Consider the following 23,284-nt stretch of genomic DNA (forward strand, 5'->3'; position numbering starts at 1 on the left):
CTGGCCCCCTGGGCAGCTGAGAGAGAGGGGTTGGGGGGAAGGAGGGAGTGATGGGAAGCCAGGCTAATCCAACTAACAGGAGATAAAGGCCTGGAGACACAGATACTGAAGCTCGCCTAAAAACACATCTTTTATACATACATTATTCTTTGATTCATCCAAACACCTGCTAACACATGCATACTGTTACATATTTATTCCTCTCTTGCATATTAGTACATTGCAATTTCAATCTATTCTCTGCTTTCCTTGACTGTTTTGTTAACTTTCAAGTCAGTCAGGAATATACACCAGGATTGGCTCAATAGAAGGTATGCAGATGAACTGTTGTCAACTAAAATCTTTTGAGCAACTCGCAGTGCTCCTAGGTTATTCACTATATTCCTAATATGTTCCAGGGAGGGCCTGACCATCAAGCAAGCCTTGGTTTTGGGGATGTTAATAAATTAACTGTGAGCCTCTGCGTCAGCCAACACTAACTGACAGATAGTCTGCTGATCACAAGCTACTTCTGTGGAACTGTCAGCTGCTGGGCTATGATGGAACCTGTCACTTGCAATGGAATTCTGTTTCTCTTTGTACGCCTAAATGGAAAACTCCTAATTGCCTATCTGTATTTTTTGTGCTTGTCCTGCATTGTGGACATATAAGCATTCAGACATAGATTGAGCATGCGTAGTAAGTAGGCTGTATGCTGTCCAAGCATGTAGTTGAGCCTAAATCCTGAAAGAAGGGTGGGAGAGTCAAGCGCCCTTTAAGGATTTAGGCTCAATAGCCAAGTGGTTGGGGTACATGCCCAAAGGATGGTAGACCTAGGTTCTAGGCCTCTCTGACCTACAGTGGATTTGAACCAGCATGGGCGCATCTGCACAAGATGTTAACTGTGCAGCCTAATTCTGAACATTCTAACTCTAGCTGCATTAGTGTGCAGGGCAAAAGCCATGCTAATGTGCTACTGTGCAGTTAGCATCACTAAAAAGTTGTGCGTTGGCACTACTGTGTAGTAGTGCCAGTTACTACACGTTGATTTAATACTTGGTTATACAAGTGCATTAATTCGGTGCATTAATGAATGTGTAGACACACCCCACATCTTTAACTTCCCAGGTGTTCTAACCACCACACCACAGGTAAAGCATTACCTGGTCTCCAGCATTTTTTTGGATCTGAGACCTTGCCTCATTTCATTTATTGGTAATTCTCATTGGATTAAAAGGAAGGAGAGTAGTGCAATAGGGAATTTACTGCCCCATTTGATGTAAAGGTCTAGGCTAGAATCCAGAGCATGTGCATTTGCAGGCCAGCAGCCATCTCATTGAGCCATATGCCCTCTGGTTTGTTCAATTCCACCTGGCCTTTCACATCACTGTCTCCCTCCCCACCCCTGTTCCTTTTTCTTAGGCACCCAGGAGTCCAGCTTCAAAAGGAACACTGGAGAGGGAACTGGGATAATGTCTAACCTGTATTGTGATGGTTAGGGCACTATTCTGGAAAGTCAGAGGTGCAGGTTGAAACATCCCCTAAGCAAGGGGCCTAGAGCCTGGGTCTTCTACTTCTTGGCTAATGGCTCTAACCACTTAGCTACTGGCACTAAAATAGGGATAGGCCCTTCTCTTCCTCATCCTCCCCCCGCATACTCTGGAGCCTAACTCTCATTAGCCATGGATCTCTGGCTGGCTACATTTCCTGACTTAAATGCATTTGTGTGTCCAGAATAGGTGTGCATATGTAGCTGTGTATGTGCCTAACCAGTGCATAGCTGACTGCCCATGCTTGTAATATTTACATACACTTAAACATCCAGAGTATAGGGTAATAGAACTGCAAGCTTCACTTAAGTGTCAAGAATAACAGTTGTGCAGCTAGAGAGCTGTATTTTAGTTGTACAAAAGGAATTAAAGTCCATCTTGCATAAGAACTGCTATTTATTTGGTCCATCCTGACTTCTGTCACACACAGAGTTAATGCTGAAAGGGAGAATGAACAGGGTATGACCAGGCTTTTTTCCACTGTTCCTCTCCCATTTCCAGCCTCTAGCATTTAACGTTTAGGAAGTTCTGATTTGGAGGCTATATCCCTAACTCCCATTTTCAATAGCTACTGATGTCCCTTTCCTCCAAGAATTTGTCCAATCCCTTTTTGTACCTGGCTAAATTGTCAGCTTCCAGAACATCTGGTAGCAGTGAGTTCGATACTTGAATTACACACTGTGTGAAAAATAACTTTCTTTTGTTAGTTTTAAACTCAAGTTAAACTACCTACTCATTTAGTTTGGTGACCCTTCATTCTTGTATTGCAAGAGATAGTAAATAATAAATTCCTATTTACTTTCTTTTCACAATTTAGTATTTTCTAGGCCCTTATCATGTCCCCTCTCAAACATCTCTTTTGTAAACTGAATAGGCCTAGCCTCTTTAGTCTCTCCTCATATGGAAGCGCGTCCATACAACTAATCATCCTTGCTGTTTTTCTCTGTACTTTCTCTCATTCTTTTATATCCTTTCTGAGGTGTGGGGAGCAGAACTGGGAACAGTATTCAAGGTGATTTATAAAGGGGCATAATGATACTTTCAGTTTTGTTTATAATTCCCTTTTTAATGATCCCTAACACTTTGTTTGCCTTTTTGATGGATGCTGATGACTGAGCTGATGGTTTTTTTAGCTCTTCTTAGTGTCTCTGTATGCCTTTGACTAAAATATCAGCTTTAGTTTCTCTGCAAACAGTAGAGAATTACAAAATGAAATATTCTGGCCTGTGTTAGAGTCTAAACTTCTAATCTTAAATGAACAAATTAACACAGCTGTAATTTAAGTGCACTGGTTTCACCTTGAGTACCTAAATTTATGGCCCCCCCCCTTTTTTTTTTTTTTTTTTTTTAGGGTCTGGGTTCCTGCTACTTTGTATTCTTTAGAGTTAAGATTTGTTTTTCAGTAACTGGGGAAGCTCTCTGTTATGTGTTCATCTCCTTTGGTCACTCCAGACTTCCATGAAGGCAAAGGCAAGCCACAAATGTGTCTTGTATCCCACACCCTTGTTTAATACTGTGTGGCAGGAAGAGCTGGCAGGTTGACAGATGTCTGGTTATGCCAGGTGCATGTTCTAAAGCAGTGAACTTTCCAGTGTCCTGTCATAGCATGTTCAAACTCATTATAAAGATTGTTCCAAAGACATGAGGAGGGAGAGAGAGAAAATGTGTGCGAGAGCTGGCTTATTTTCTGGAATATGGAGAGAAATTCATCTCCTCCATTATGAGTTCCTCCGTAAGAGTCTCTTTAGAAGCTGATAAAATATGGAGGGAAAAGTCCCATTGTTAAACTAATCTCGATAACCAAGGGGATTATCAAGACTAGTGACACCTTGAGAGGAGGGTGAAAGCTAAATGCATGTGTTCAGAAGAGTAGTGTCTTCTTCATCTAGGGTGTGGTTCCCAAAGTGTGTGCCACAGGACACCAGTGTGTCATGAGTTTGGTGGAAGTGTGCTGTGGAAAATGGGCTGAATGGGGCTCCAACAGAGCTGGCCCCGTATGGCAGGATGGGGCAAATGCACCAGATATGGCCTGCACACCAATGAGTGAAGTATGCCACTAATGTTAATCTGGGAAAAAAAAGTGTGCCCTGTGTGCCAAAAGTTTGGGTAACACGAATCTGAGGCCTATCCAGGATCTCTGTGAAGAGTGCTCTCATTCCTGTCCAACTATGAAAAGAGCTAATCCCTTCAAGATCTGCTCAAAAAAGACACAGTATAAGAGGTCAGACACAACTGGCACATATGGTGATGAAGCTGAACCTACTACAGTCAACAGCATTTCCTGAACCTGCATTATAATTGAAGGTTTCTATTTTAGTTGCTCTAACAGGAAAAATGCTGCCAAACCTGCTGTAGTGCCACCTTTTATGTGGACTGTAATGAAACACGACTTCCAAATGTATCCTGGCTCACAGTGGAGAAACTAACTTCAGGGGTTTGGGGAAGTAGTGCAGGTTTCCACAAAGCAGCTGCCCTTGTGGGTATTCTGTTCTTTACATGTCCTTGTGACTCTAGGAAAAAATTTCACAACAAGCTTGTTTCACAGCGTGAGGTTCTGGGTGTAACCCTGGCTGTTACTGCCTGGTAATTTTTTTTTTTTTTTGGTTAACAGTTTATCTTTATTGGAAAACAGTCAGTGCAACCCTTAATTGCAGCCCTGGAATCCAGGGGACAGGAGCCTAGGTTAAAAGTCTTATTTGACATGCATCCACTTTTAAATAGACATTTAGGCTGGGGTAGACTTGTTGGGTTGCCCAGGAGTATCTAAAAACTGATCTCTTCCATTCTTCTTAAAGACTGAGGTGCTCAGGCTTGTAAACTTGAGATACCTCCCACAAAATAAGGCTTTGAGCCTCACAACTTCCCTGTGAAGTGAGTCAGTCTTATTAACCCTGTTTTACGAATGGAGAAACAAGCGGTGAGAGGAGGTGTCTGAGAGTCAGTAGTGGATCTGGATTCTCAACTTGGGTGTAGGATTCAAAGCCATGTTTATATCCCAGGCATGTGGTGCTGCTGTTGGGAGTGGGTGTGGAATTGAAATAATGCAATTAAATGGAAAAAGTAAGGTAGTAGTAAGACTTTCAGACAGACAAATAGCATTGCTATACAGCATTGTGGAGCCAGGATCCTTTGTCCTCCTGTGGGATGCAGCAAAACTTTGTTCTTCAGCAGGTGAAAATACTAGCTACATAGTGAAAAGTGAGGGGCTCTTGGTATTCTTAGTTACTGGAGCAGTCAACCCTGTACAAAAGGGTGCTGAGGTTGAGCTAAGGATTCCACATTCTGATTCTAGCCTGTCACTATCTCACTGTATAATTTTGGGCAAGTGACAATCCTCTCTTCCACCCCAATGTATAAACCCCATGAAATAGGGCAATATTATTGATTTTCAGTTTGTACTTTTGAAAATTGTCACCTAAAATTTAATTTTTTAAGCCTGTATTTTAAATCCTCTGATAAATGGTCTTAACTTTTTTCAAAAGTGCTGGTCACTCAATGGCCCTGTCCAGACGAGAGTGGTCGTGCAGTATGTGGTGCTGCAAACACATCTGCGGCACCACATACCACACACCACACATTCACCTGTTCTTTGCACTACAAGGGAGCAGCACCCCGGGGGCGGGGGGGGGGGGGGGTGTTCTTTTGAGCCCTGGATATCTAGGGGGCAGAAAAATCTGCACAAAAAAAAGGTAGAGTGGCTCATGTGGGGGCAGCGCACACCACTCGGAGCTGGAGCCTGACTGGCTGGAGCCACACTCTAGTGGCTAGTTAGGCTCCAAATGGCAGGATCGCTGCTGCTGCAGCTCCAGGAGGCCCCCAGTACCCCAGGTAAGGCTACTGGGGCCAGCCTCCTCTACCCCACCTGGGGTAACTTGCCTCACACTAGAGGGTATGGGGCACAAGGTGTGCTGCTTCTGGCTGTCCCTGGGGAACCAACCATCTACACTCATGTGGACTTAGCCGATGAGTTCTCATTGTGTGCTAATCTGAAAATTGGGCCATTTTGGTTAGGTGCTGAAACTTGGTGACTGGTACTGAGAGTTACTACTGTAGCCTCTTCCTTGGAGAAGAAAACTTTCCTCTGCTTGCAGAGGAAGAGTTGAAGTACTTGAATGGAGAGAGTCTGTGGAGAGAGTTGAAGTACCTGAATGTTGTCTTCCATAATGATTGCAGCTTCCTGGTCACTCCTTATGGAAGAAGGGCTCCTCTGGTAGCTTCATATTCCTTTGAGGTCTAAGTATCTGTCTTTGGCATTTTTTAAACCTTCTCTGAGCAGTTTGAGTGGGCTTGAAAATACACAAACAGCTATTGAACTGGGTGATGGAAATAGCTAAAGTGGTCCTGCATAGTGAGCTACGAGCGGTGTGGCCTTTATTGTGTACCACTTCTTCAGGACAGCTACACATATTATAGTCTGGCAAGCAACCAAATGAGCTCATTGTGGGCCACAGAAAATGGACTTTGCCTATGATATGCAAGGGCACTTGCAAACTAGCACAGTAAACTGGCCCCTTCTCCTCCCTCCCCTAGACTTAAGCCCTGCTATGGCTGCCTAGACTGCATCTGTATTGGGGTTGCTTGCATTGGGCAAGTGTGACCAAACTGCAAAAATTGCAACTCTCTGCTTTTGTGCTGGCCTAGTTTCTGCATTACTGCCAACTTGGAGTCGAGAGAGAATGGTAGTATAGTGAGGCCTTGAAGAGGTTCTGTGTCTGAAAGCATGTCATTGGGATAGAAGAAGAGAGGGAAAGGGGGCATTCTAGATGCTGACTGGACTAAAGACTTTGGAATAAGAAGGGTAAAATACTGTTGCCTCAGATTTTGATTCAGGTAGTGAATGAAGTACACTAGTAGCTTGTTACTAGAGAATGCCTGAACTTGCCTGAGACCTGGGATAAATGCCATACAGCACAGTGACAGTGCTTGTTTGTTTGTTTTTATTTTTCACAACTTGTTTATGCAGATGCTTTCATGTACTCATGCTGTCTCCCTTCTTTCTGCTAGATCTGCAATGGCTTGGTGCAGACAACCGGTTGGCCATCTGTGGTAACGTGCGTCGGGAACTGGTGTGGAAAGGGGAAGTGAGTCTATTTCTTATCACATGATCTCTGTTGTGGTTTTTCTCAAGTGCTTGTTGTTTAATCTTCTTTTGGAGGTGCTTGATTTATACATTTGCTGTAGCAGGAAACTATCCTTTGTGCTGTAACCCCCAGGTTTGCCTTGATTTATGATTTACAGGGATGCCATTGGGGCCTGACCCAAAATGTATAGAGCATCCTTAAACTAAATTTCCATGAGACAGGGGATTAGGAAGGCCCAGGATTTTAGTTTCTCTGAGTACAGAAGTACCATTACATAGGAAGCTGCTCTGAGCAGTTCCCCAGTAGTAAAGCCTGCATGCTGCACTCTGTTTCTATTGCCTGAAGACCTCCTGTGAGTTAGGGCTTTGTGGCATAGACCTTGGTTTTCTAGCATGAGCTTGATGAGCCACTGCTGTCACATCCTGCTACTCAAGAGTAGCATTCCAACAGGTTGCATCTCTCAAATTATGTATGTTGTATGCTTGTCACCTGTTAGGTGAATTTGGCACACTTCAGTTCCCTGGGCCAAGTACTAGTTCTTCGCTATCCACAGTCTTCACTGACCTTGTGTGATTCTTTACCCTAAACTTTCCTCCTCTCATACTTGGCTGCAAATCTGTATCTCCTCAACTACTATATTTACTCAGATAGAAGATGACCCTGATTATAAGTTACCCCCCTTATAATTAGATTCTGTATCTGGAAAAAATATAAATCTGTTATCATTTTCCAGATATAGAATCTAATTATTGGAGGTTTACCTTGAATTTTTCCCCTCCCCACTGCTACAGCAGGGAAAATAAATCTGGGGGAATTGTATAGCTCTTTGTTCTCTGCTTCCCCACAACTTTTTCCCCCGGCAACCTCTTCCCTCTCCTTTACTGTCAGACTGTTTTCTCTGAGCACATGGAAGTGAGGAGCAAATTTGAAACAATAACCTTGAAATTAAACATGGCTGTAGCAATTTGCACAGTACCCATAGACTTAGTTGATCCAGAATGTGGATTGCCATTTTTTTTAAATGGCTGCAAGTTTTAACACAGGTGCTTCATAAATACACTTTTGAGTAGCACTTAAATCTAGTATAACTTTTTTTTATATATATTTTGTTTCAAGGGCCAACTCAGTTTCAGAATCAACTGGGCAAAGCTCAGTAGTCAAGTTCCAACTTTCAGCTGAGCAGAACTCAGTTGTTAAATCTGTGTGGCTCTACCACTGGGTAAGTATCCTCCCTTCCAGGCCCATCAGTCTGGGGCTTCAGATACCTGCCAAATCTATGGCATGCATCCAGCATGGAAACCCCAGGCCCAGAAGCCTTCCAGTTCAAGTGCCCCTTAGTCTGTCTTGCTCCTAGCCAAAAGGCTGAGGAGCAAGCCAGGGGGAATGCGTGAGTACAGTCAGTGCCCCATTGTTACAAAATTGTGCAGTCGAGTTTCCTCCATTTGGGAAAACTTGCAGGGGTCATCCTGCCAGGAATACGAGAGACAGGCCTCATTCTATACTTGATCTACATTTGATCTTGGCCAAAATGCCTGCATTTAATTTTTTATTTTGTTTTGTTTCAAGGGGCAGATCAATTCTGAATTCTGTTGGGCAAGGGCCTATAGTCAAATTTCAGTTGAGCAGAGCTCAGTCATTCAAGTCCATGTGGTTCTACCACTGGGCGAGTATCTTCCTTTCTAGACTCATCAATCTGGGGCTGCAGATACCCCCCCAATCTGTGGCAGACATCCTATGTGCAAGCCCAGGGCCCACAGACCCTGGGATTTGGATATCCCCTAGTCTTGCTTGCTCTTAGCCAAAAGGCCAGGGAGCAAGCCAGGGGGAAGGCAAAAAAGCAGTTCCCCCATTGCCACAAAATTGTGCAGTCAAGTTTCCTGTTTTTGGGGAAACTCACAAAGGTCAGCATGCCTGGAGTGCAAGGGATAAGTCTCACTCTGGAAAAACCACCTCTTAAGTCAAGTTAGCCAAATGAGTTCTGAATTCTATTGCCGGAGAAGAACTGAATCATTTTAAGTCTGTGTGGCACTACCACCAGCAAGTGTCCTTCTGCCCAGACTCTTCGGTCTAGGGCTTCAGATGCTCCCAAATCCATGGCAGACATCTTAAGTTCAGGCCTCATGCCTGAAAGTCTTGGAGTTCAGATGCCCCCAAATCATGCTTGCCCTTAGCACAAAGGCCAAAGGAGCAAGCTAGGGAGAAATCCCCCATTTCCATAAAAAAGGTATGTAGCCGAGATCCTTCCATTGGGAAGCTATAATAGACTCTTACAGGGGATAATGTCTGCAGTACATTGGATGGGTCTGCTACACAGTGCTGTTCAAGGTGATCTTGGCCCAAGGAACAGACCAATGTAGCTCAGAAAAAGAACTGTGCTTGATCTTAGCTGACAAGAGGCCAACTGGTACATGGTCTTAGTTGAAAGATGAAAGGCTCATGATTTAACACCTACAGTTTAGTGGACTGGGCCTTACCATAATCAACATAATTCAAGCCATGGTGATCCATGACATTGCTCTCTCTTGTTGCCTTCTCCCTCAGCCTAGCACACGTTTGCAGTTGAGGCACAGAGCAACCTGATCCAGCTTCACCTAGTGGAGGCCAGGGCCTCACTAGTCATATGCGTCAGGCTGAGAGAGAAGGTGACAGAGAGAGCAGTGTCTTGGATGAATTTGCTGAAAGGACAGAAAATGTGGGAAAAGACTGTGGCCTCAGCCAGACAGAAACTGGCACTGTGGAACTTGTGCAACGGGTTGATGGGCGGGGCACATGATGCTCATGACGGTGGTGTTGCTACTGGTGCTTTTGTATACTGTACTGGTCTTTCCCTCTGTGGCAAAGTGGGGTTCTCCCTGGCCAGCCACAGTGCTGGTTTCCCCACCTGCCTCTGGGCACACCATCCACCTCTCTCTCTCTCCTGCAACACCTTGTTGTTACATAATTATGTTGTTAATTAGGCAGGAGGCTGCCCATTCTTGCCCCGATGCCAGGGGGCACTATCTGTGGCTTCGTTCCTCCTGTATGCGGCAGCCCAAGTCTTGCAGATGGTATCCAGATGACAATGCTCCTGGCTTACAGCCAGACCAAGCTTAGCCCTTGTTGTCAGGCCTCAGACACACACACATTCATACTGCCCTCCTCTCACTAGGGCCTCTCACACTCCACCCCCTCTCACAGGGTCTCTTTCATGCCTCGACAACTTGTACTGCCTTGCTTCCTCTTGGGGCAGGCCCCTTAGGCCATAGGCTTTAGCTATCTCATACCTTGGGTGGCAGACGTACCATCTTTTGGGCCTCTCCTGTGACCCTCACCGAGGTAGTGGCCAGCCAATTACCCGACTGGGTGTAAACTTACCCTGGCCCCTTCCAGGGTAACTCTATACCTTTACCCACATACATACTGGACTCCCAGCCCTCTAGGTTTTCCCCCCTTTCACTGGGGTTCTACCTCCACCCCCTCACTGGGGCTCCACATCTCCGCCCCTCACTGGGGCTGCCTCCTCACTAGGGCTCTGCATCTCAACCCGCACTGGGGCTCCTCATCTCCTTGGGTCTTGCACTCCACATGGGTTCAGGTGGCTGCAGCCATGCCTGGCCCCGACTCTTGCTCCTCAGGGTCTTGCACCCCACAAGGCTCAGGTGGCAGCAGCCGTGCCAGGCCCCAACTACCTCCAATGTTAAATGACCCACCCGAAGGTGAGGGCTGGGGTTAAGGCACTCCTACCCACCTTTGATCAGGGTGATAACTGGCCTGGCATTTCCTGGGAACCCCACCAGGCCACCCACTCCTAGCAGGGTGAAGTTTTAGGTCATGCCCAGGACCAGGAGCCTCCAAACCATCCCCTACAGCTCCTGCCCTTACCTCCCAGGTGTTGCATTCAGCCTTGCAGCCAGGCAGTGTTACTGCCTGGCCTGCCAACCGGTAACTGCTCTGTTTAATTAGGCGGCCAGAGATCTAAAATGGCTGCCGCAATCAAGCACCTGCTGGCTGCTTGGCTCTGTTCTTAAAGTGGCAGGCACCAACAGTGTCCTGCCACACCCTCCCTTAGAGAAAATCGTCTGTAGAATCCAAAGGGCCATTTGCATCATCTTCTGGGGCACCAGATGAGAGAAGGTTGTGGGGACTGAGCTGTATAAGACAAAAAAAGACTGGGACCTAAGGAATACCGGTTGTCCAGTTGTTCCTCTGGGCCAACTACACAAGCCAGATTTGCAACCTAGCAGTTGGGGAGGACTACAGAACAGCCTGCTTCATGAAATAGTTGCAGGGAACCTGCTGCGGCACTTGGGACCACTTGTCTTAGTGGCTCGCCATGGCTAGAAAAGAGTCTGCAGTGATGGGTATTGCACTTAATGGGCACTAGCATATGACTTATTCTGATGGGTAGCACTAACCTATCCTTGCACAATGGTGATGGACACTGAGCAGACATGCAGGAACGTGGGTGCTGGTGAGGATATTGTGGTGGGAATGTGTATGATGTAATGGCAGTGATGTGCTTTGGACTGTCAAGTGACCCATAGTAGCAACAGGACAATTTGGTAGAGGTAGTGCGATTATATAGATATATCTATGAAAATATATTTTTGCAAAAAAAAAATGTGCATTGTACTTATTCAGCACAGCTGGGAGATATATGCACCACCTAATATGCACTTTTGGATCTGGGAACTGCTGTGGTTCTATAACATCTTGGAACAAATCTGGAACAAATACAAGCTGAAAAAAAAAAATGGCCCAATAAATAACCCTGAAAAACCACCGTAAGATACAGGAGGTGGTAAAAGCAAGGGACAAGAGGTCAACCGTGGATGTGTGCCCTGGTGACAGCAGCAAGACTGTGTGGGGAGCGAGTCTTCCACAGGACCTGCAGAAGGAACACAGAGACTTGAACTGGCAGGTAGCCCACCGTGCAGGCACTGAGAAATGGAGATGGGCAGGAAGGTACACCAAACTGCCCCAGGCAAACCTGCCTCTGGAAAGCGGAAACAGTTGACCAACTCCTCTGGTACTAACCATATGCTAGGGAGGTGTGAAGGAGAGTAATCTTACTCCTCATGATGGTGACCAGGGGTCAACACCCTGACCAGAAAGATGGCACTGTTTGGACAGCTAACCAAACAGCAAGGGATCCTGACAGCCTGCTTCAACCTGTTCATCTCCTGCTTCAGAAACATCCTGTGGAAGTCCAGGAACCTGCTTATGTACAGACACACAAATCTGCCAGTTGAGGACTGAGTGAGATGCAGTTATGCTACAAAAAGGCAGTGGAAGACAACAGGGAGGAGATGGCAGAAATCATATGGAAGACAAGAAACTGGCAAAGACTGTTTAAGAATAGGACCCCCAGAGAAGACATCAGGGGGGAGGAAGATGATGAGGACAGTGACAAAGAGGGGGTGAGCAGTAAGGACAACAGGGGAGAAGGGGATGATGAAGACAATATGGACTGGGGATGGAAACGGAAGACTTGGGGCTGGGAAGGGAAGGGGGAGGTAGAGGGAACCGAGGTGATTTGGCGCGATTGTAATGGATAAAAAAGATGGATACATGGGTGCAGCTGTTGTAGGAGGACTTTGATGGTGTATGTGTGTTAGGAAATGTCAATTGAACTGGACTGGTCATGAGACAGGCCTGCCAATGTAGAGGTGTGTGTGTGTGTGTGTGTGTGTGTGTGTATGTACGTATGTATTTCGCTCTTTCCCGCAAAAAGTGTTTTATAGTCATACTCAGTGTTGGCTGTTGGCAGTACTTCACAGTTGATTTCGATTGCCAAGCACAGTCTGCTTTGGCAACAGTTTAATGATAGACAATGTATTTAGTGAGATTTCCTTGTATGTGATTAGAAGACAAGGTACCTTTTCTGTCATGCCAATTGCAGGGGAAAGCCTCATCTTGGAATTGAGTAAATATGGTATGTTTCCTGTATTTGCTGCTGTTGTCTGCGTCCAGATCTTCCTCTTGCATGTCCCTTCTTTAAGTCCTGTCTGTTGCAGAACACAACACCATCTTTCTGCTCATACAAAGCATAGCCCCATCCTTAAGGCCTTCTTGTTCATTTTGGTAGCCAGTTATTTTGAATGATCCCTTTGGAATCTAAAATTCTGCCATCTCGCTACAGTCCAACCTGGGCATCATGGTTCTATTCATCAGGTGCCTTCTTCTTGCATCCCCTTATTGCATCATTGTCCATACAGGCCTGCTTTACAGATGCCACTGCCTGTACAGCCTTCCTGTATGGTTGTTTCTCTAATTTAAATGAACAGACTTTGGTTGCTTTTTCTGTGATTATCATTTTAACTGTAACCCTATATAAGAGCAGGGCTGCCTACATAAAGTTGTTGATTAGGAGCTGCTGGCCCTTTACATCAGCTTTTTGGAAGTAGTGTGGGTAGACCTTCTTGTGTTGCTGTATGCCCTTACATTGAGAAAGAGAGTGTGAGTCAAGGGCAGTTCCTAAATTCCATGAGTACTTTCTCATAGGCAAAAAAATATATGCAGCAACAATTCTCTTATAACCCTTCCTGGTTTAAGCCTTGCCTCAGTCCAGTTTCTGGTGAAAGGGAGCTGTTGCTCAGCTTTGCCAAATTCTTCTCTACTCGAGTCATGGATACAATATCTACCTACACCCAGTGAGCCCAGAAAAACAAAAGCAAGGTCTGCAAGGAATCCTGTCAAATACAGCTCTGCTGCCAGAGTGCTGGCATGATCTAGGGATAGAAGGAATGGTACAATGTTGGCAACCAACTGGAAAGGCAACTATCTTAGCCATTAAAATCTCCCCAAACAGTCAGTGCCATTGATAACACTAAAACTACTGAACAAATGGTTTTGTTCTTCCTTTAATCAGGAGAGGTCTGATCATGGGCATCTGGAATTCTCATACATCTGTGGGGAATATCCTGGGGTCCTTGATTGCTGGAGTGTGGGTCGCGTCAGACTGGGGCCTATCGTTCATTGTACCCGGAATCATCATAACAGCCATGGGAGTCATCTGCTTCTTCTTCCTCATTGAATGTGAGTGTGATTTCTAGACCGGGGGCAGGCAATTTTGGGTGGAGGGCCACTTAATGAGGTTTGGTGAGCTTTTGAGGGCCGCATGTGTAGCCCTGCCCCTTGACAGTTGTCCTATCCCCTGGTTGCCATCTTGGGACTGGACGTCCCATCCCTAACCCCTGATCTTTGCCACTGGAAGTCCCTCCCCTTGCTCCCCAGAACCAGAAAAAAAAACAAATCCATACACTAAAAGTCAAACACCTACTATAACATATGTTCACGTGGGGTGGTGTGTGTGTGTGTCTGGTGGGGAGGGGTATGTGAGTAGGAAGTGGGGGTGTGTGGTGGGTTATGCATAGGTGAGGAGTTGTGGGGGCAGGGTGTGGGTGTGTGGGGTGTGAGGGAGGGAGGGAGGGGAGTGGGGAGCCCCCACCTCCACCTGCACACACTCCCCTCATGGTGCAACAGCAGGCTGGGGCGCTGGTGCCTGGCTCCAGCCAGTGCTGCACATCTCAGTGAGGAACGCAGCCCCCTGCTGGGTCGTCCATCACTGGTGCTCCCCGCACTTGTGCGGCACAGGAGGGAAGCCCACTGGGGCAGGGAAGGCAGCCGGCTCCAGCACCTGGGGCTTCCCTTTTGTGCTATGCAAGTGCGCAGAAGCACTGGCAATACAGATGGCCCAGTGGAGGGCTGTGCTCCTGGCTGTGATATGCAGTTCTGCCGCTGCTCCCTGCCAGACTGTATGCCATGGAGGAAGTGTTGGGGGGTTCCCTATACCTTCCCCCACCATTTCTCACACCCATACACTGCCCACCCGGGCTCCGCACTGTTGCTGCCCTCTCTCTGGGCGCAGGCTCTGCACTGCTGCCAGCCCCAACCCCACACTCCAGCTTACCCTTGCTACCTGCTGCCTGGAGTGAGCAGAGCATAGGGAAGCCAAGTAGGTGCCCCCGGGTTGGCTGCAGCAGCAGCAGTTGCCCCGTGTGGAAGCTGCTGCTGGCTGGGCTGGGCCCTTTGGCCCACAAGGTTGGGAGCGAGACACAATAGGATATGTTGGGGGGGAGGGAGGGAGGGGCTGTATGTGGGACAGTTCCACCTGTCTCATAGGCCTCTTTCTGGGAGATGCCTTGTGGTTTGGCTCAAGAAGGACTGCCGCACCCACCAGCTCTCCTGCTGCTTTAGGCTGATTAGAGAGCCTTAATGAAGGCAGGAGAGCTTGTGTGCTACTGCCTTCCCAGTCTGGCTATGTAGCAGATGCATGGGGTACTTTCACTTGGTGTGGTGGTAGCAGCAGCACCCTGGCTCAGGACTAGTGGGATAAACTGAAGCAGCAGATATTGATCCGGAGGAGCCATGCAGTGTAATTGAAAGAGATTCATATGGAGATAAATCACAGGAAATTAAAAATAACTGTATTGACTCCCCAAACAGATACCGTCTACCATTCACAGGCAGAGCTAGAGACCTAGTATCCCAGATTCAATAAGGGCTTTTATTAATCTGGTCAAAGTCACTGTAGCAGTTTTCAGAAAAAAATAAAAGATTGCCTCTAATTCTTCAATGCTGCTCAGTTCAAATCAGAAGCCTGGTTAGAGAGGAGTCCTGAAGTGCTTCAGGGCAGGAAAGAACATTATTGATTTTAAGACTGGGTTGTTCAAAGATAAATTTTGGTCAGTCATGTCCAACTCCCCCTTTCAATTGAGGAAGGTTTTTCATGGCCCCTTTGTGCCTCTTCTGAAGCACTTCCCATAGGAAACACATGGAGCACATGACAATAGTTCAGTGGTTTTCAAGCAGTGGTTTTGGGGTGTCGCCAAAAAAGTTGTGGAGGAGTGCCCTGCAACTAAAAAGGCTAAGTACCACCGAACTAGAAAATGTTAGGCAGAATGCAAGGCAGCATTGGACCTTATAGACAAGATCAATTAAAAGATTCGTAAGTTTTTTGTAAGCAACAGTCTATTTAATCAGGTACTAACATCAGAGTGCTAGTAAATGGAGTGGAAGGTAAGGGGAAGGAAGTATAAAGGACCAGCTTGAAGGTCAGCTGGGACTGCTGTGCCCCCAGTCTGGGTGTTCTTGTAAATCCCATTAGATGCACATCTGTATCTGAATTCCTTGCTGTGTGGAGTACATTAATCCTTAGTCTGAGGGCTTGTTGGAAACAACAGACTGCTTTTGCCACCTAGTGGTAAAAAATGATTCACCTGTTTAGCTTAGCCAGCCTCTTGCTCTCTAAACCTGATATGAGTTGTCTCTGCTTTTAGCCAGCAGTAAGAAGGGAATGAATGTACTGCTTTTTGTCTCTCATCAATGTTCTTTTATTACATATAAATCTGCTTCTGCTGGGCACATGGGTAGGCCTAAATCATATTTTTCTGAAAAGTCAAGCCCAACTCCATTCTTCCATTCTTTGCATTTGGATAATGGAAATGAAATGAGAGAAAAACAGGGAAGCTGTGGCTTTTCCCTTGCAGGCTGGCAGAGTTCCAGCCTGCGAGGGGCAGCTTGGGGCCCCACACACCCATCCCCTGCCCCCCACACAGGAGGGGCTGGGGGCAGCGGGTCTGGAGTACGGGGCCCTGGTTCAGGACTGGGCACTGATGTTTAAAAATGGGTCCTCATACAGAAAAGGTTTGGAACCACTGTTCTAGTCTAATTCACTCCAGAAAATGCCTTCTGGTCTCCAAAGCAATCTTTACCAAGAGGTGCATCTGAGCCCTAGGCTTCTGATACTGTTTTCTAATCTTGGACTTACTCAGATAGTTGGAAAAATTCTTCTTTGCAAGCTTTCGGGCACAATCCCCCTTCGTCAGCCAGAGGAAGTGCCTGCAGATGGTCTGTGCTCTTCCACCCCACACCTGTCTCTCGCCTATTGACCAACCCAGTTTACATTTTAACTGACTGCCTTTTCTGCATACACGTGGCCTCTGGCTGCTTTACTACTCCATCCAGGAAGAGCACAGACCATTTTCAGATTCTTCTGCCTGACTGAAGGGTGATTGTGCCCGAAAGCTTGCAAAGAAGAACTTTTCTAACTGTTTGAGTTGGTCTAATAAAAGATATTGGATTTAACCAAAGAACCTTGTCTGCTTATGTCATTGGACCAACACAGCTACAACCTATACCCCTAATCTTAGACTTGCTTTTCAAATTGCCAAAACTGAATGTTTTCATTTTGTAGCATGAAATGCTGGGGTAAAGTAAATGTAAAGGTTTGAACTGGCTTTTTCATAGCAGCAAGAAATGAGGTGGGTCTCTTGAGTTAATGCATAGAACCAGTCCAGCTGTAGCAAGCATACAGCATGCCCTGTAACCTGTTGACTTGTTTTCATTTGGTCTTCCAACCTATTGTTGCTCATACACCAATGTGACCAGCCTCACTGATAACACTGCACTGACACTATTACATGGCTGTCCCATGACATCTCCCTCTCTCCTTCAGATCCTGAAGATGTTGATTGCAGTCCTCCTCTTCACCATGTAAGTAACATCCTTCTAAGCCCTTAGGTCAGAGCAGAATTTCCTTAAACCTGTGTTGTTTATCATTAAAGAAAACAGAAAGTGTCTAGCTTGAATGCCCTTTTCGGTTCTTTTTCTAGTGTGATATCACAACATTTGTGTTTAACTTGTAATTTCAGTCTTGTCTTGCACAAGTCCTCTGCTACACAACATTTCAATAGCATTCTAGCATCTGAATTGAGTAAAATGTAACATAAATGTATCAAACTGGCTAATGAGAAGTCTCAAACGAACTAAATGGAGACTCTTCACTGAGGAGGGGTGCTCCTGGAGGGGTCTTGGGAGATCAGTTCTTGGCCCTAGGCTATCTAACTTCTTAATTAGTGATGGTGGGGTGGGGGTTGGGGTAAAATAGCTAAAAATTTATGATGAGCCCAGAGTGAAGGAGTGACAAATAATGTGCACAGCAGATGGCTGATATAAAGGGACTGGTCCCTGGGAGTGGGGACATTTCTAGCAAAATCTTTTCAGTTGCCATCATGATTCAAAATGCATTTTTTTAGGTCTGTCTTGTTTCTGTGACCCATTTTTTTTATAGCACAGTCTGTTTTCTCTTGCACGCTATTTGATCTCCCTGAGATTCACAGCCATGGCTGGAGCCAGATGTAACTTGCCTCGTAAAAGCTCATGGTTGATCATTCCCAGAGCTGTCTCTACGGTATGGTGAATCGGGGTGACCACCTTGGGCCCCGTGCTTTGGAAGGGCCCCCGCAGAGCAGGGCAGAGCACTGCGGCCCCTCCTGCAGGGCTCACCTAGAGCTGGCAGCTCAGCCCCGTATTGCGGAAGAAGCACAGAGACACCCCTCCTCCCCCTTCTTTTGCAGGGGCACCATGGCCCCACGCAGTATTAAGGTGGCCCCGCACAGGCTGATTTACCTTGGGCCCTGCACCCTGCTAGGCTCGGGTCTGATCATACCCTCCTTTTCAGTACTGGACTCTGGTGTACCTTTTCATGTGCTTCATTTGGGACGTAACAGCAGCAGTATTTGGCCCAGTTTAGATGGAAACTTGCTGGCAGGACTATAATGGCATAATTTTAGAACCATACTGTAATTCTGCTAACAAATCTTTTTCATGTAGACAAACCTTAGTTCTATCCCTTTCTTGCACCCAGGTTGGGGTAATCTGGGATCCTTGGCATGGGCCTATTTGCCTTTTCCCTGTGTCTTTTCCCTTCCTTGGGGCTATCTTAGTTCATCATCAGCTGGTTTCCCCATTCCAATGTGATTAGAATCTTCTATGAGCAGACGTAGAGATCATCTATCCCTCTTCAAGTGGGCTGGGGTCTGTCTCCAAACTATGTGGACTTTGTAGAAGTGTGTCATGCTGAATTAATGGGGGTAAAGTTTGCTCCTCTTCCCCCACTCTGCCCACCCCCAAACACACTCCTGCTTGTAGGTGGTGGCAGGGCTCCACCCCTCCCCCTCAATTCCTCTAGCACTTGCTTTGAGTTAAATGTGTTGAAATAAATGAAGTACCTCACTCTCAGCCTCTTGAAGGCTCAGATCAAGTGTAGTGGCTTCTTAACTTGGCAGGGGAAATATCACGTATCTGTGTCCAAGAAGGCAGTTTTCCTGAGCCACTTCACAGGAGAACTGCTCTTCTGGCATGGTTCAGCACCTGCCGAGGTGCAGTGACTTTAAGCCCAGTTTATGAAAATGAGAGTCTCCTCCCTTGCTTGCTCTGAGGGCTTTATGGCTAAGGGCAAGCAAAGCTCAGGGGCATCCAAACCCCAAGTCTCTGGGCTTGGGCCTGCAAGTAGGATGCCCACCAAAGGTTTTGGAAACATCTGAAGCCCCAGGTGTGGGTGGAGGATGTTTGCCAGTAGTAGGGCCACTTCTGGTTCTGGACTCTGGGATCTGGAATTAGTTTTGGCTAATTTGGCCTCGGATACAAATTTAAATAAATAAAAACAAAACAAAAACCTCCCTTGCATGGTGGTGCTTTCAAGCTCTCTGTAGGCTCCAGTGTCATAGCATCAATTAATCTTTGAAAAGAAAACCAAGCACTTAACCATGATGCCAGAAAGAGTTTGCGGGGGAGTGTCTCCCTGTTTACATTGAGTCTGACATAATGGTGAGGCTGTAGGAATGAGGACCTTAAGAGCCTGTCTACCACATGGCAATGGTGTATCCCAGCTGGGTTTCCCCAAGCTCCCCATACCCATTCACTCTTGCCTACAAAGCCCAAACCCAAAAGTATGCAAGTGGGCCCACTTTGGGGTGTCCCTCTATAGCTGCTTTCATGATTCCAGTCTCCACTGTAGTTGAGAGCTGCTGCTAGGAGCAGAACCCCCAAGCCAATCCCTTGTTTGTGCTAAATATGGAAGTACATCAGTGAGTGGATGGACAGGAACAGCCCAGCCAGGGCAGGTTGCTGTTGTGGTGAAGATGTACCCTGAGTGTGAGTCTCTTATGCCAGAGCTTTTCACAGCAGGCTAGCCATACAGAACCAAATGGCTACTCAGGATTCCCCCATGTTATCTTGGATAGTAAGCTCAGACAGCACTGTGCTAACCACCTGGCAGCTAAAGCGGGGATTGGCAACCTACAGCCCAAGGCCTGGACTCAACTTGCAGAGCAGTTGGATCCAGTCTGGGAAGGTTCAGCCTGGCCCAGGGCAATGCAGGGGATAGAGTGGAATATATCTATGTTGAATCGCTTACCTGCCCCCTCCACAGCATCTTCCTCTGCAGTTCTTTTTGCTGCTCTCATGCATATACTTATCTGGCCTCTCTGTGGCAATGGTATCTTTAATGAAGGTAAGCAAAAGTGGCTTGAACTCTCCACGGGGCTCAAAGCTTGCACCCCACAGTAGCGGGCCAGGTCACAAGCTCCAAACCATGGCAGCAAAAAGTTGCTGAACCCTGAGCTAAGGGATGAATGACTCTGTAGCCATGACTGGTCAGAGTGGGGTAGGTTTCAACTGTAGCTGTCTGAACCTAAACCTCTGTGTAAATACCATTTCAGGTGGAATCAGAGGAGAAAGACCCTGCAGGGATGTTTGCTGCTGATGGGAATCATGCTGCCTCCAGCCATACTCAAGAGAGCACAGTGGAGTCCGCGGAGAGTCCCAAAGAACGAGCTGAACATCCTGAAGCTATCAGCTTCCTTGGAGCCCTCAGGATCCCTGTGAGTAGCAGTGCCATGCTGCAGATGTGTTGTAGCTGTTCTAAGGGGCAGAGCTATGATGGTGTAATGCAGAGGGCAATTGTTCCACAGGATATTGGATGCCACTTGCTGTGAACTGGCATTACCTAAGTAATCCGGCACTGGTTAAACTGCAGTTGGAGTACAGCGTCCAATTTTGGGCGCCGCACTTGAAGAGGGATGCAGAGAATCTTAAAAGGGTTCAGAGGAGGGCCACACTTATGGTCAGAGGCCTGCAGGAGAGGCCATACAAGGAGAGACTGAGGGACCTAGATCTCTTAAGCCTTCACAAGAGAAGGCTGAGAGGTGATCTTGTGGCTGCCTATAAATTTATCAGGGGAGGGCAGCAGGGAATAGGAGATGCTCTGTTTACTAGGGCACCTCCTGGAGTAACTAGGAACAATGGCCACAGATTTAGGTTGGACATTAGAAAAACCTTCTTCACAGTGAGGGTTGCCAGAATCTGGAATAGACTTCCAAGGGAGGTGGTGCTCTCCCCTACCCTGGGGGTATTCAAGAGGAGACTAGACAAGCACCTAGCTGGGGTCATCTAAGCACCTGATTGGGGTCATATGACCCCAGCACGCTTTCCTGCCCAGGGCAGGGGGTCAGAGTCTGACATACTGAGGTCCCTTCCGACCCTAACATCTATGAACCAAGAGAGGGGGTGTGACTCATGAGATGCGCATAGGCAATGTGTAGAGGGGACACTGTGCCCCCCTTGAGACTGGCCCTTGCTGGCCAGGGAGTAGAGAGCGCTGGCCAGCGCTTCCCTTGAGAAGTGCTGGCAGCACTTCCAGTTTTGCTGCTGGTGCTTCCAGGGTTGGCAATTGGCCACTGGGGGATGCCCCCTTCCCTTCAGTCAGCAGTTGTCAGGAGGCACCAGTCGCCCATGGGGATGTGCACATGGAAAGGGTTAGCTTCATCTTTCGCCCAAGTCATCAATTAATGATGAAATACTGACCAGTGAAATCATTGGTGCCGGAAGGGAATGGACCTTTCTGCCTCCTACATGGATTAGATCAATTTAGCCTATGTAAGCTAGTCTAGCTGGATGGCAGCTCTGTATCACCCAGCCCAGGAGTGCCTTTACACCAGTCATAATACATACAGCTCCCTTTTTGTGCCTATGTGGCTGTTTTCTAGCCATGTGCCTGGGCATTTTTGGCACTTACCTTGAACTGTGAACTAAGCTGGGCAAGTAAGTGAACTTTTTTAAGTCTTGGAAGAAGGAAAAGGACCTACCCATATTGTAGCTCCAAGAGCTGAGTGGTTCAGATACTCTGGAAGCAGAGGATGTGACTTCTAGTCTTCCTCCCCCCGTGCCTCCCTTGCCTACAAGGTATTCAGATTTATACTTGCATGACTTCCCAGCATAGTACTCTAACCATTATACCATAGGTAAGGCAGTACTTAAGCCTTTGTCTAGTGCTCTTGTTGAAGCTAAGTATTAAGCAACACATCTCTGAAGTCACAGCACTGGTTGTTTCTGTGCTGCTCATACTCTGACACTCTCCTCCTAGCTTATATCCTCCTTTATGCATTTATAAAAGTTTCTTTTCTATTCCCACATTCAGCAGCTAGGACAGCTTCATGGCCTTTGTATGCTAAAAGGCCTTTCACTTCTCTTTCTGTGTGTCCCATCTCTTGAAACCATTCTCTTCCTTGAGTACACATACATATGCATATATCTGAGTTGATCTCATGTTTTTCAAGTCCTTCATTCTTGCATGGCTCTTATCATCTTCTCTTTGTTCTGCACCAGTTCCTCTGTACTTGTCAGTATCGGATCCAGAGCATGATCCTTTATTTCTAAGTAGATCAGTGGTGAGATATGTTCTTTAGCATGTCCAGGAATGGTTGGGACAGTAAAGGCTCTGTGATTCCTATGTCTTATGATCTAGTCTTGCTTTTGCTGGCTTTCACATATCCTGTATGATGCACTGCCATGTCTGTTCCATCATCCAGTACTGCAGACATTGTAGACAAACGTTCCACAGAGCCTGCATAATGTTGTGTATAAAGCTAAAACTAAGTCAGTGCCAAACCTACATGGTCAAGGACACTGGGGGATCCAGCTTATATGCTCTTGGTTGTTTGTTGTCTTGGGAATTCTCAGAATGCTGTGTTCATTAATGATGGGCAGTGAAGTGTGTGGGCATGGTACTTCAGACCAATACAACAATGGCTCCCTTAGGATCTTGCTCTCTATATAAAACTTAGTAATCCTTTTGGCAGGTACGGTCAATGGCATCCCCTCAGCATTTGTGGTGCTATATCTGCTCTGTTTCCCTTGTATCTAGAGCCCAGAAAATGCTGTGTCCTTTCAATCCAACATGAGTTTTAATGAACATTGTGGCATCCCTAATGTGCCTGACAAATGACATTAGGGATAGAAGCAAATGAAAGGGAATACAATGAGGTCTGAGCAATGCTATCTGACTTGGGATTTCATGCTGGCTGATATTTTTGTTTCCCTTTTTCTTCCCCAGGGCGTGGTAGAGTTCTCACTCTGCCTGTTGTTTGCAAAGCTGGTCAGCTACACTTTCCTGTACTGGCTGCCTCTCTACATTGTGAATGTTGGTAAGTTTCAGGAAGCTTCAAATATCCTATCTAAATATTCTGTGTGTGTGCTCAAGTTGGAGACCTCTGTTACATGCAAGAATATGCAGTGCCTCCCCTAGAGGGACCTTGTTTGTAAACTCTAGGAAGTAGAAAGGATTGCATCCACTTAGATCTTCCTATTTTGTTTTGTTTTTTTGAGGAAACCCAACTCTGGTTCTGGAGTGTCTTGGGATCACAATGAGGTGGGAAATAAGTGAGCTGTCATTATGACACATGCATGCTTCATATTCAGCCATGTTCATTAATGCCCTTTAATAGTGCTGGGCAAGTCCATTGGATTCACATGCAAATATAAGTTCAAACTGACCAAGAGTCTCCTGTTTCCCCATGAATGACTGGTGTCTCCCAAGACTAGGGGCGCACAATGTGTGGGAAGCGGCATTGG

General features: G+C 46.6%; 1 protein-coding gene and 1 pseudogene across 1 annotated transcript in view; one reads left to right on the forward strand and one right to left on the reverse strand.

Moving 5' to 3' along the window:
- SLC37A2 (solute carrier family 37 member 2) overlaps nt 1-23,284 on the forward strand; it is a 67,548-nt gene that overhangs the window by 12,547 nt on the left and 31,717 nt on the right. Inside the window, exons 6-10 of the mRNA XM_006035933.2 lie at nt 6,534-6,610; nt 13,461-13,627; nt 17,049-17,086; nt 20,095-20,256; nt 22,767-22,857. Of these exons, the coding sequence (XP_006035995.1) occupies nt 6,534-6,610; nt 13,461-13,627; nt 17,049-17,086; nt 20,095-20,256; nt 22,767-22,857 (535 nt within the window). The remainder of the gene's footprint in view (nt 1-6,533; nt 6,611-13,460; nt 13,628-17,048; nt 17,087-20,094; nt 20,257-22,766; nt 22,858-23,284) is intronic.
- Nucleotides 8,431-8,571, reverse strand: LOC112548046 (annotated as a pseudogene).

Source organism: Alligator sinensis, unplaced genomic scaffold, assembly GCF_000455745.1.
Source record: "Alligator sinensis unplaced genomic scaffold, ASM45574v1 scaffold625_1, whole genome shotgun sequence".
Classification (NCBI taxonomy): domain Eukaryota; kingdom Metazoa; phylum Chordata; order Crocodylia; family Alligatoridae; genus Alligator; species Alligator sinensis.